The sequence below is a fragment of the Salvelinus fontinalis genome, chromosome 7 (assembly GCF_029448725.1).
Source record: "Salvelinus fontinalis isolate EN_2023a chromosome 7, ASM2944872v1, whole genome shotgun sequence".
NCBI lineage: Eukaryota > Metazoa > Chordata > Actinopteri > Salmoniformes > Salmonidae > Salvelinus > Salvelinus fontinalis.
The window spans coordinates 44,967,300-44,981,661 of NC_074671.1; the positions used below are offsets into that span (position 1 = coordinate 44,967,300).

The following is a 14,362-nucleotide window of genomic DNA, read 5'->3' on the forward strand; positions in this document are numbered from 1 at the left end:
TTAAAAAATATATATTTAGCAAAACTTTCTAAAATCAGGTTTTCACTTTGTCGTTATGGGGGATTACTGAGGAACATTTTGATTTTATCCATTTTAGAATAAGGCTGTAACATAACAAAATGTGGAAAAATTCAAGGGGCCTGAATACTTTCCAAAGGCACTGTATATACACCATATACAGTACACCGAACTGACAATGAAGACACGGATGACAACTACCCTATACATAACTTCCTTTGGTCATATTTATTTCCTGTTGTAATCCTACACAACCACACACACACACATATCCTGAGACATCATTCATTGCCTTTCACTAAGTCACGGTATCTTTATCCGCCCCCGTCGAGGGAGACACCTGTCAAGTCCTCCTACTCCTCCTCCTCCTGAGTTTCCCTCTCACTCATTACAGTTTCCTGTGGCTGTTGTTGTTCTGTCTCTCTCTCTCTCTCCCCCAAACACACAGAATATTTTTTTCTCTCTCCTTCTCTATAAATATAATAATATATCTCACACACAAACACATTCATAATCTATCTTTTTCCCTCGCTCCCTCACTCTTTCTCTCTCTCCCTGCCTTTCCCTCTCTTTACCCACACATACACAAAAACACATACAGAATCTCTCCCCCTCCCTCTTTCCTCTCTCGTTCAGGAAAAGAAACATACTGTAGCTGTGATTGAATTGGGCTGTATCTCATTCAGGGATGGTGGGAGGAAATGAGGGAGGGAGCGAGTGATGGTGCCCACCACGGTGCGGGTGGGTGATGAATGGGGAGCTGCCAGGCCACTGTCAGGGTGTCTGGCAGGCTGTACCCACAGCACGTAGTATAGCACAACACACACACACACACACAGAGGAGAGGAGAACAGCCACAATGCTGTTCCATTGCCAGGCTCCCTTCATTGAGATTACAACGCGTAGGGATATAGAACAAGACAATGAATCTTAGACTATGTCATTCAATTTCCTAAGGATGGGGTTGGGTTTGGGGTCACACACACAACAGAGCACACACACTGGAGAGGAGATTCTGGGAGAGTGTACCCACAGGCACACACACACAGTGAGGTGAGATGAATTATGTAAATGTATCAGAAGGTTTCAATCTCTCACCCACTCTCACTAGTGGAGAGAATTTTACTGCAGCTGTAAAGCATGAAGCAACAAAGTCAAGAGGAAACTCAAGTCAGTAGGTACCAAACTATTGCCTCTCGCTGCTGCTCTAACGGCCCTCCCTCTCAGCGGTCAGGTCGAGAAACAGAACGAGAGAAGGAGGGGGGAGAGAGAGACCCTTGGGGATTTAAAATCAATATTTCCGAGGTTACAAGGTCAAACTCCCATGGCAGCGAGGGGGGAGAGAGCGAGGGGGGTTATGGGAAGCCCAGAGTCACGGTGACCGGTGGCGGTGCTGACATGCTGACTCAATCAGTGGCCAGTCGATTCAGGAGCCAACCCTCAGCCCTGGGAACCAAACTATAGCTATATGGCTCCTATTACAGGCTGGTCACTAGAAACACACGTCAATTTTGGATATTTGAAAAGGTCCTGAGGACTTCAATATATGCCGTCCTCGGCGCTCACCATAAAAACAAAGACATTATGACACAGCACTGGGCTCAAACTCACAGAGCCAGACGATGCTGCATAAACCACTGCGTCATGGCAGTTCACAATTGTCTAGCAAGCAGGAAGAGCACTTGATGATACTATATGTATTTTTTATTTAATTTTATGCTTTCCCCAAACCATAGCCCTAACCTTAACCACTCGGAATTAATACCCAAACTTAACCCTTTGAGTTGTTTCTGTTTTAACCCTGTAACCACGCGTATTGAACCCTGTAACCACGCGGAATTAATCGGTCAGAAATCGACGTTCATCCAATTACATCAAATCCCAAAGTGAAACTGTGAGGTTAAGTTGCCTACTGACTCTTATAGGCCCCGATCACACTCAAGTTGTACAACTGATGTACAACACATTTGACCAAATGGTTGTGATACAACGAAGATCTTCTCTGCACAAAACTAGTTACACAAGCATTGTGAAGAAACCTCCAATAGTTCTGTAAATATTTTTGTGGAGACAAACTCTCCATTGTATCACGGAAATATCTGTTGTATCACAACCTTTGTGTCAAATGAGTTGTAGATCAGTTGTAAAACTTGAGTGTGTACAGGGCCATAGACCTGAGATCACAACAGTAGAATTGGGGTAGATGCTAAAACACAGCATAGGTTTTTATCTTAGTATGTTACTGTAATCCTGACACTAACAAGATTATGAAATATTTATTGTAGACAATTAACCACGGCGTCGGCATAGACTTTAAAATTGAGATGGTAAGTGTGAAAGTGTTATTAATAAACAAACAGTACATAGATACACACAAAAACAGACATTTGACACACAGAAATGCCACTCATAAACCCTCCACCACAGTTTCTTTGCAGTAGAAAAAAAAACTCCCACAAAGTGGTTCTAAAGACCAGATTTTCCCAATAGTGATCACACTTAAGCTAGCTAGCTAACCAACAATTGTAACGATGTATTTGAGAGACAACAACTGCTTATTGTGCAAATGTATTTATGTTTTCAATAAATATTTGGGGGAGAAATATAGTTTACATGTTGTCAACAATCCTTTGATTCTAAACCAACCCTGCCTGTTTTGCTCCACGGTTGAGCACACATCGCTTTAGTTGCTAAACAACCTACCTGTGAGTGAGTGAGTGAGTGAGTGAGTGAGTGAGTGAGTGAGTGAGTGAGTGAGTGAGTGAGTGAGTGAGTGAGTGAGTGAGTGAGTGAGTGAGTGAGTGAGTGAGTGAGTGAGTGCAAGCGTGCTTGCGTGCGTGCGTGCGTGCGTGCGTGCGTGCGTGCGTGCGTGCGTGTGTTTGACTGAATGAGAAGGGTTTTTTCACACAGAAAGTTTCACGTCACCCTTCACCTCTCAGCACCAGTTCTGTCCCACTCAATCAACACACACACACACACACACACTACTTTGCTGGGTTAATGTTAACAGCAAAAGTATTGTAATCAGATTACAGATACTTTTGAAAAACTAGATGATTACTTCGAGGAGTAGTTTTAAATTCAGAAAGGATCTTTTCGAAAAAAAAACAATATGACAATTCTCTGTTTTCTCAATTACATTCAAATCAGCATTGAAAAAAGGCGCAAGGTTGTTCCACCTGAGCGAGTCTGACCACAAGTCAGAGACCGCTATGATGACAAACCAAATGTGTTTGATGAATCGCGAGAAAAGAGCAGGAATAGGGCTTTGTAGGCTACAGTCAGCTATGTCTTCCAATAGTTTAACCTGCCTATCATTCATTGTTTTTGAATCCAGTGGACAGCCAGTGAAAAATGTGCTCTTGCAACAGCTGCATAGTGCAGGTCCAAGCCTATGGAATAAATGTGGGGCTTGAATTGCTCAATCAAATTCATGCTGATAAAAAAATAAAATCCACAGGCCTAATGGACACATGCTCAAGCTTGCACAATTTTGATAGTTGCTACATCCATTTTGGGATTTTTATATATATATATATATATGTATACAGTATATAAAGACAGTTGAAGTCGGAAGTTTACATACACCTTAGCCAAATACATTTAAACTCAGTTTTTCACAATTCCTGACATTTAAAATCCAAGTAAAAATTCCCTGTATTAGGTCAGTTAGGATCACCACTTTATTTTTGAGAATGTGAAATGTCAGAATAATAGTAGAGAGAATGATTTATTTCAGCTTTTATTTATTTCATCACATTCCCAGTGGGTCAGAAGTTTACATACACTCAATTAGTATTTGGTACCATTGCCTTTAAAAAAAATACTTGGGTCAAACATTTTGGGAAGCCTTCCACAAGCTTCCCACAATAAGTTGGGCTAATTTTGACCCATTCATCCTGACAGAGCTGGTGAAACTGAGTCAGGTTTGTAGGCCTCTTTCCTCGCACATACTTTTTTTGTTTGTTCTGCCCACAAATGTTCTATTGGATAGAGGTCAGGGCTTTGTAATGGCCACTCCAATACCTTGACTTTGTTGTCCTTAAGCCATTTTGCCACAACCAGTAATTTTGGAGCCCGCTGTATTACAAAGTTAATGACAACACACCCAACACTTTAAAACTGGATAAGTTCTGGGTACTCAAACATTTTTTGTAAACCGACAACCTAAAAATAAGTTAAGAAACTTAAATAGCTGAAGTGAGCAGTACTACCTTCATTTGAGTAATACAAATGCAGGTTTTTTTGTAAGGTATATTATTAGTTGACCGCCCCCACTAAGCCACGCCTCCAATGATTTCCCAGTGTGCCTTGCCTTTTCAATTAAATTGTATAGTTACCACCCATGACTGTATTTGTTAGTGACTGAGAGATGGTTGTTGAATTCATCAATTTTCATTCATTTGGCCTTTGGCCTTTGGCCATTTGGCCTGGATTTCTGGAAAACCTGGGAAATTTACTAGAATATTGAAACACTAATTGTAAGTGGCATTATGCTGGCTTGCAAAGTGATAATTCCTATTGGAATCTAGCCTGTATTAGGCTATCCAACAGTTGAGATTTGTATTCACCCGCAACCTGCATTCATAATGACTGCGAAGGTAAAGAACCATTTCAGTAATGGATGCAAAAATTCAATAATTGGATTAGTTTACAAAAAGTATTTTGTGTAGCATAACATTGAATCAATCAATCCCTCAATGTACATGCCAAAACACAGATATTAAAAACAATTACATAAAATCAACATGCTGGGGAAAAAGTTAATTTGTTATTATTCTGTATCTTTAAAAAAAAAATTGGTGTGACTTCTCATTTAGTTTCGAGTCAGTGCCACATTAACATTTTAAGTAATAATGACTTTTCATTGACTTTGAGCACAACTTACTAGACGTATTTGAGTAAAACATGCTTTGGGGTTTACAGTGATGCCTTCAACATCCATCATCTGCCTGTCAAAACCAGGGATGGAGGGAGTACTGGAGGAGAGGATGAGACGGCATGAGATAGACAGAAAAAGAGGATGAAAGTCAAAAGAAAAAATTAACAAATCAACTGAAAATACTGATAAGACAGAAAACAAATCTTTAGTAGTGATGGAGATATCCCTTAATAATTATCAAACAAATATGAGCATGTAGGCCAATGTTTTTGTTTTGTTATCTCATCATTATCAAACCAGAATAAGCTCCACATGGATGAAAACATCCTGCCAAAAGTATCCTGCCAAAATCGTCAAAAAATTGTGTGGTTATTACTGCATCCTCATCACAGTGATTCCTGGCCTATTGGTGGGAGGCTGGGAGCTGTCTTTCAGCACCACACACACACACACACACACACACACACACACACACTATTATCATGACTCATGTGTCGGGTTTACAAACACCTGTGTTCATAGAGCACTTCAGGTGGTGCCCCATTCCCCCCACCCCCAATCCTAGCCTTAACCATTAGTGGGAGAAATGCAAAATTGACCGAAGATCAGTGTCTAGGAGCAACTCGACCCTACACCGTGTTTGTTTGTTTTCACTGACTGATTTATGGATACTGACCACATGGCTGCCATTAGCTTGGAACGTCGGCTTTCTATAGATTGCTTTCAGAACCATGGACAGCTCTCATCCGCGTCCATAGTGGCAGATTTTAAAGAATCAAATAGAAAATATACAAAAATTCTATACTGAACCTATAAAAGCAAAAACCCTGAATGCAGAACAAACGATATTTTCCAGGCAGACTACTCGTGAATGTTGCATACGATTTACCGAATAGAGAAGGCAAGGGCACACTGGAACATAGGCCTCTTTTTTAATGGCTCTTGACCAGCCAGTCGGTGAAGTGTAAAACAAAACTACAGGGTCGGAGCTTCCTCCAGGCCACATTGTCATATTTGAGGTATAAATGATGTGATAAAAAAGAGAGCAGCTGTCGTAATTATGTGTCAACGCCATTGTCGAGTTTACGACTGAAAAAATACTGCCCTAGGCTACAGCAGGCGAATAACGAGCAAACAGTGCCAAATGCGACGGGGGGAAGGCCAGTCCAGCGGATTAGGCATGGAAACCACCGGTGCCCTAATAACGTTATTGAAATGTACTCAATGTGGAGTGGCCATGGCGGAACACCTGGCACCGAGTGGCCGCTACACCGCATGCGCACCACAATACTGAAAAAAGACCACCACCTGCATGCGGTGCGGTGCGGGGTGATGCATGAATGGGAAAATATACTAGCCTAGCACTAAAATAAAATATCATAATTTACAGAAAGAATTAACATGTAAAGCTGGGGGATATTTGCTTGGAAATAATAGCCTACTTCTGGTGATATTGTGAAGCCTGTGGAAGGAAAGTTATGACACCGCAAGGCCTGGCCCTTTCTCCATTCCACAACCGATTTAAAACTCCTCAATTGGGGGAAAAGCAGCCAAAGACACACACATGCAAGACCTTAGAGTACAAGGCCATATGCTTCTCATCCTGCTTGAACATTCTGATAAGAGAGCAGATGATCTCCTTGAATCTGCCATCAGTTACCATGACGATTGACGACTGTATGGGGCCAAATTGCATCTATTTAGCCAAAATCAACAGATTGGGGGATGATCCCCGTCAGCCTACCTTGCATTCATCCATGCATGTTCTCACTGAATATGCATCCGTTTCATATTTCTGAGTCATAAGCTCAAATTCCTCATATTTCTCCAGGGCGTGTTGGTCGTAGCGCTGGTACGCCTGGACGCACAGGCTGCACCTCGCCACATCGCCATCAATAAGCACGTCAAGACTGCAGTTCAAATTGTCCGGACTCGTAGACCCATAAAACAAATCCAAAAGAGAATAGGAATTACAAAAGGAAAGGTACAAATCACTTATATTTACTGTCCGGGTCCGTTCTTTTTCCAAAAGGTCCTTGCACAAATGATCGGCGTCATCAAAAGTAAAGCAGTTTTTAGATAAACTATCGTGGTGGCAAGTTTCAAGTCGCCACAAAGGTTTGGTAGAATTCCCTATAAAAATAGCATATTCGTTTTCTCTGAGGCTGCTGTGTGCTAAATGGAGGCTGGATGATGGGATGGGGTTTGCAGAAGGGTAAACTCCCATGTCCGTCAATGCAAACTTATCACGGGTCCTTGTCAATTTCGCCTCGGCGCAGAACCATAAGTGATCAGAGAGCAGAATGGTTAGAAACAAGAGTGAAGCCAAGGACAGTCGCCATCTCTGGGCCCTCTCTGAGTCGGTGAATGGCTTTTCGTTCTCGCGGGGTTCTAGCCAGATTTTGAAGCCGTCTTCTTGCTGCAGACACGTCCAAGCACCCCAGGTCATATTTTGGAAACGCGCTTCTTCACCGGCCGACTCCACCGTGAGGGTTTCTCTGCCGCAACATTCATTGACTTGGGGTCTAATTTGGGTTTTTCACCTCTTAAATGTTGGGTCGTAGGTAGTGCTGCTGGTTTACCACCGCGATTATCTGTAATTCACATTCAATTAATGTGTTTGAGGAGATTAAGCCGTGATTTAATGGGGCCGCGTTCTCCATGGCTCTCCGATGAAGATGCTAGTTTTCTGTAGCAACATGTCTCGCTCCCCCCTCCTCTCCTCTAGCCTGCGCTCAGCACTGGTCCTTTGCGTAGACCCGTTTTACGGCAACCTGCATTTACGTTCGACATGAATCCGCCGGTCGTGGCTCTCGGATGAGGGCTGGGTTCTATGTCAGCCCAGTGATTTTCGCTTCCGTGTCTGCTAGGCGGCAAAATGCCTGAGAAGTTGTATTTTGATGTCCACTGTCATCTTGGTCCTGGGTTAGTTGGCACCATCATGTTCTTATTGGAACACTTTTTTTGTATCATGCGCGACATCTTTAGAGCTGCGACCGTTCCATTCTGAGGCACCTGGAGGCTCTGTTTTCAGAAGGTGCAGCATCAGTTGCCATCCAGCTACTCTGAAAGCTAAAACAGATTCTAGGAAATAGTGTGGACTCGAGAGACAGGAGAATCTGCTCAACAAGTAGCCTAACGGATGACAAAATTGAATATGAAATATTTAGCATCAGTCACAAAACGCAGCCATAGCGTTCGAGTGATAGCTGTCCATGATCCTGAAACCCGGGAATGATTTCATTTCTGTAAGGGTTCCCCCACTAGTGGAATTGAATACAAAAAAAAATATACACTTCGTCTGATCTGACCCATAGGGGTTGATGTGTGTTCTGTATGTATTGCATGCATGCATTATTTTAGAATTATTACTGAATTATGGCCATGTGAATACTTCCATCAAGGTCAAAAGAAATTAAAATACACACACTCCTTTCATTTGTTTGTCTGACATGTTCATCAGGTGCATGTCATTATACAATAATTATAACATTTATATAACTACAATATAACATTTAATCATGGCACAATCAATCATTCAGGGTGACACAGGTTCAGGATTGTATCCAAGGCCACTGATCATGTATTGTGTGGTTTGTTTGGCTGTGGACCTTGTTTTTTGTTTGTTTCTCTTTTATCCCACAGGCTTATTTTGCAACAGTCCTTCAAAGACAAAGCAAATAGTATAGCCTATACACTGCAATAAAAGCAAAGATACATTTGAAACACACCATTTAAAAACCAAACAAAAGTTTTTCTTTCTCATTTAAACAGTTACATAACTAACGATCCTAGAGGGTAGTGAGGTCTGCACAACGCATCACCGGGGGCAAACTACCTGCCCTCCAGGACACCTACACCACCCGATGTCACAGGAAGGCCATAAAGATCATCAAGGACAACAACCACCCGAGCCACTGCCTGTTCACCCCGCTATCATCCAGAAGGCGAGGTCAGTACAGGTGCATCAAAGCAGGGACCGAGAGACTGAAAACAGCTTCTATCTCAAGGCCATCAGACTGTTAAACAGCCACCACTAACATTTAGTGGCTGCTGCCAACATACTGACTCAACTCCAGCAACTTTAATAATGGGAATTGATGGAAATGTATGTAAAAATGTATCATTATCCAATTTAAACAATGACACTTAATATAATGTTTACATACCCTACATTACTCATCTCATATGTATATGTATATACTGTACTCTATATCATCTACTGCATCTTGCCATCTTTATGTAATACATGTATCACTAGCCACTTTAAACTATGCCACTTTATGTTTATATACCCTACATTACTCACCTCATATGTATATACTGTACTCTATACCATCTACTGCATCTTGCCTATGCCGTTCTGTACCATCACTCATTCATATATCTTTATGTACATATTCTTTATCCCTTTACACTTGTGTGTATAAGGTAGTAGTTGTGGAATTGTTAGGTTAGATTACTCGTTGGTTATTACTGCATTGTCGGAACTAGAAGCACAAGCATTTCGCTACACTCGCATTAACATCTGCTAACCATGTGTATGTGACAAATAAAATTTCATTTGATTTGATCCGGAGTGGTATAGATTGCATAAAACAGGTGAATAGCGAAATGAGCTTTGGGAAAGATTCCTGGCAACAAATCTTGAACTAATTTCAGTTTCTCTTCCTTCTCTCCTGTAGAATACTTGTTAGTTCCTTCTCTATTCTCCATACAAATGTCTTTACTACTCCTTCACGGATCCTTTGTAAATACCCAGTTGAACCAAAGTAAAGCATGAGAGAAGGTCAGTGGAAAGAAACAACCCATCATGCATTTGGAATTATTCTGCATCACTTTGTGTCCTTGCCATTTATGACTGCAATCTATAGGCAATTGGCCACAGATGAGAAACTGAACTGAGGTCAGGGGTCATATTTATAAAGCTTCTCAGAGTGGGAGTGCTGATCTAGGATCAGGTCCCCCTTGTCCATGTGATCTTTTTCATTATGATCAAAAGTTAAAACTGAAGCTACATCAGCACTCTTATTATGAGATGCTTTAAGAATATGGGCCCAGTTGTCTGAGAGCTAGCTGGTCTGAGAGCTGTGCTATATACAGTAGAGTGTAGTGTAGGTGATGCAGACAGATACGTTGATCAGAGGTTTGCTGTAGAGGCAATAGAGAGAAAAAAATGTTTCTTTCTGTCTGTCTGTCTTATTGAATTTCCTTCTTTATATATCTCTCTCTCTCACACACACACACACACACACACACACACACACACACACACACACACACACACACACACACACACACACACACACACACACACACACACACACACACACACACACACACACACACACACACACACACACACACACAAAGACATCTATGCAGCAGAAAGTAATATAAACACTCAGAAACCCAAATACACCACAGAAACACAATCAAACACTAATGTATACGCACATACTGTATATACACAAATCCAATGACCACATGCATACACACATACAGTATGCATGCAAAAACAATGACACGCAAACACACTTGACAAGGCGGGTTAACAGGAGGGACGGATTGAAGATTTTCAGGATTTACACAGAATTGGTTATGCAAATACAGATGCATTCCAGGAAACAATTATTGATAATAGAGCAGGCACACACACATACACACACACACACACACACACACACACACACACACACACACACACACACACACACACACACACACACACACACACACACACACACACACACACCATATGGAGTAGAAAGGCAGGCAACTACTTCATTGCTTATGAGAAACACCTGCTATTGGTAGTTTGTTGTGTGGTGTCTTTTTGATGTATCATATGCTAATGTCTGATCATTTTTGCAATTTTGTCTTTTTTGTTGTTGATCTCATTAAAAACATCCTACATTCTTAAGTATCAGTTCTGAATCAAGTATGGGGTATAGTGGGGGAATTTTTTTTCTAATGATCAAGCTTTTGGTGGCGTTTCCCCCAACTATATTGCAGGCGATGCATAGCATCAACCAATGTTTGTGTTCCACGTCATTGACTGCACAATTAGGCATCAGATTGCTATATCATATGATGTGGTTAGCTGATATGGTGCAGAAGGAGATGGCTGCCGTTTTACGGGCTCTTAACCAATTGTGATATTGCGTGTGTTTTTTTGCGTTATTTGTAACTTACTTTATATATACTGTTTCTGTCACCGTCTCTTATGACCGAAAAGAGCTTCTGGATATCAGGACAGCGATTACTCACCTCGTACTAGACAAAGATTTTTTCTTTAATGAGTGGTACGCTGAGGATTTACTTCAGACACCTGGGAATGCCCTCATCCCCGTCATTCGCATTAGAAAGAGATGGAGATATTGGGGACATAGGTAATGGGTGCCTTATAAGGATCTGATGGCGAGTGGGTAATGTGCCTCTACCATCAGTCCTATTAGCTAACGTACAAACATTGGACAACAAAATAGACAAGCTACGATCACGAATATCCTACCAACGGCACATTAGAAAGTATATTATCTGAGGCCTCCCTCCTGGCACAGTGGTCTAAGGCACTGCATTGCAACTAGAGATCCTGGTTCGAGTCCAGGCTCTGTCGCAGCTGGCCGGAATCAGGAGACCCATGGGGCGGCGAATAATTGGCATAGCGTCGTCCAGATTAGGAGAGGGTTTGGCAGGCAGGAATGTCCTTGTCCCATCGTGCTCTAGTGACTCCTTTGGCGGCCGAGCGCATGCACGCTGACACGGTCACCAGGTGTACGGTGTTTCCTCTGACACATTGGTGTGGCTGGCTTCCGGGTTAAGTAGGCATTGTGTCAAGAAGCAGTGCAGCTTGGTTGGGTCATGTTTCAGAAGACGCATGGCTCTCGACCTTTGCCTCTCCCGAGTCTGTGCAGGAGTTGCAGTGATTAGACAAGACTGTAACTACCAATTAGATACAACGAAATTTGGGGAGAAAAAGGGGTAGAAGTAAAATAAATAAAAATGTAACATCTTACATTTTTTGTGGCTGAACGATGACATAAACCACACTACCAAGAGAGTTTTCATCTATATTTTTCGTAGCTGTCTATTTACTACCACAAACCGATGCTAGCACTATGTCTGCACGAAGCTCCTAGTGGCCGGGGACTTTAATGCAGGGAAACTTAAATCCGTTTTAACTAATTTCTACCAGCGCGTTAAATGTGCAAAAACTCTAGACCACCTTTACTCTACACACAGACACGTACAAAGCTCTCCCTTCGCCCTCCATTTGGCAAAACTGACTATAATTATATCCTCCTGATTCCTGCTTACAAGCTACAGCAAGCAACAACTAAAGCAGGAAGCACCAGGGTCTCAGTATATAAAGAAGTGATCAAATGACACAAATGCTAAGCTACAGGACTGTTTTGCTAGCACAGACTGGAATATGTTCCGGGATTCTTCCGATGGCATTGAGGAGTACACCACATCAGTCACTGGCTTCATCAATGAATGCATCGATGATGTCATCCCACAGTGACCATACGTACATACCCCAACCAGAAGCCATGGATTACAGGCAACATCTGCACTGAGCTAAAAGGTAGAGCTGCCGCTTTCAGGGAGCGGGACTCAAACCCGGATGCTTATAAGAAATCCAGCTATGCTGAATCGTAGTACTACACTGGCTCCGACACTCGTCGGATGTGGCAGGGCTTGCAAACTATTACAGACTACAAAGGGAAGCACAGCAGCGAGCTGCCCAGTGACACGAGCCTACCAGACAAAATTACTTCTATGCTCGCTTCGAGGCAAGGAACACTGAAGCATGCATTAGAGCCAGTGGCGATTTTAGCATGTAAATCTTGGTGGGGACAAAAAAAAGTGGGATGCATGCCAGCAAAGCCACCACACAACACAACACTAAACAATACATTAATTGCACTACAACATTGACAAATGGTGCCCACAACCTGTTAGAGCCTACATAAAGCTGTCCCAACAGCAGAGTCCCGACAGCTTACTACTGCTACACCTGGCTTTCAGGGGAGCCTTGTCTGGCATTGAAACAGTTAATTCAGCCTCATTTAATGCCTTTTAAACTATGGCATAAGGGGACGACAAGTGGATAAGAGGCAATCCATACTATCGATTAAGACATTAATGAGCAAGTGAAGATGGTCGTAGTCAATATAACAATTTGTTCAGCACTTTTTAAATGTACAGCGACAGAAGTCAGAACATGGGCCATTCTTACAGCGTTGGTGAGGCACATAGGCTACTAACAGCTTACTACAAAATATACACTTAGTATTACTTTCTTAGCTACAGTATACATTTCTCCCTTGCATAAAACATCATTTATGCAGCAGCATACAATATATTTTTTGGGACTCACCTTGTGAAGGTGGCGCAGCGGCCCTCTGTGGGCAAATTTTGTCATCCAACTTTGTCATCAAAGTCTGGCATTCTCTGGATTTATGGTGGAAACTCCACAGAGCCTCTCCATTGAATAGCAGGCTAACATTAGTGGTTTCTTTGCAGCGCTTGCAGTTAGCCACTTATTTCTTCCAAACGACTCATTGTTAAATTTGCGATTTCCAACTTGTGTAATCTTTATGTACAATGGCCGATGAGCACAGATATGTTTTATCTATAATTTCTCTTCATTATTTACCTTCATATGACAAGGATTAAAAAGGATTTGCCAGTAGACTGATGACGACTGCTAGCTAAGACTTTGAAAGTAAGACATTGACATGATCACTCCAATCAAAGCTACTGTAGACATAGGGTGATTTGATGTCGTTCTATCTGTGGCCAATGACCTTGAGCCTTCTTGGATCGACACTTCTAATATAACTCTATGGCAGAACCCAAGGGGCTAACATTTTTTAGCCCTAAGCTTAGAATTGGCGATGACGTACTGTCCCATAAGAAACAGAAAACTGAGCCAATCAGGCATAACGCTCTGTATTTTCTGCAGGCTAGCCCCACCACCACAGAAAGCACTAAGCTAGGCTGAAACATCTGCATTTGGAGCTGCCTTACTCAAGAAAACAACAAAGAGACCATATTTGTTTGCGGCTTTGACCACTTTGGATGAGGAGGGGTAACTGAAAGAACAAGCAGAGTTTTTTGCTATGATAAACGTCCAGATGATGCATCCTCAAAGTAAACACCCCTGCTCTCCACTCTCCGTCACAGTCAATTTTAGGAGATGGGTGGAGATTGCGATGCCAGCCCAAAGTGGTGTGTGTGTGTACCTTTCTGCGTGTGTGAGTGTGTGCAATACCAACCCAAAGAGGTGTGTGTGTTTGTGCATGTATGTTCCTGTGTGTGTGTGTATGTGTGTGTGTGTATGTGTGTGCATTTTCCCGGGTGTACGCTCCTGTATGCCTGTGTGTGTTTGTTTGTGTGTGTGAGTGAGTGACGTAAGGAATGCGGGAAATGATCTTCAAACTGGGCCGTCTT

The 14,362-nt window shown here is 42.2% G+C and overlaps 1 protein-coding gene across 1 annotated transcript in view; it reads right to left on the bottom strand.

The window, feature by feature from the left end:
* Positions 1 to 8,139, bottom strand: part of LOC129859511 (NALCN channel auxiliary factor 1-like) — a 71,764-nt gene extending 63,625 nt beyond the window's left edge. Inside the window, exon 1 of the mRNA XM_055929376.1 lies at positions 6,645 to 8,139. Coding sequence (XP_055785351.1) covers positions 6,645 to 7,349 — 705 coding nt within the window. The 5' untranslated portion in view covers positions 7,350 to 8,139. The remainder of the gene's footprint in view (positions 1 to 6,644) is intronic.
* Positions 8,140 to 14,362: the final 6,223 nt, after the last annotated feature.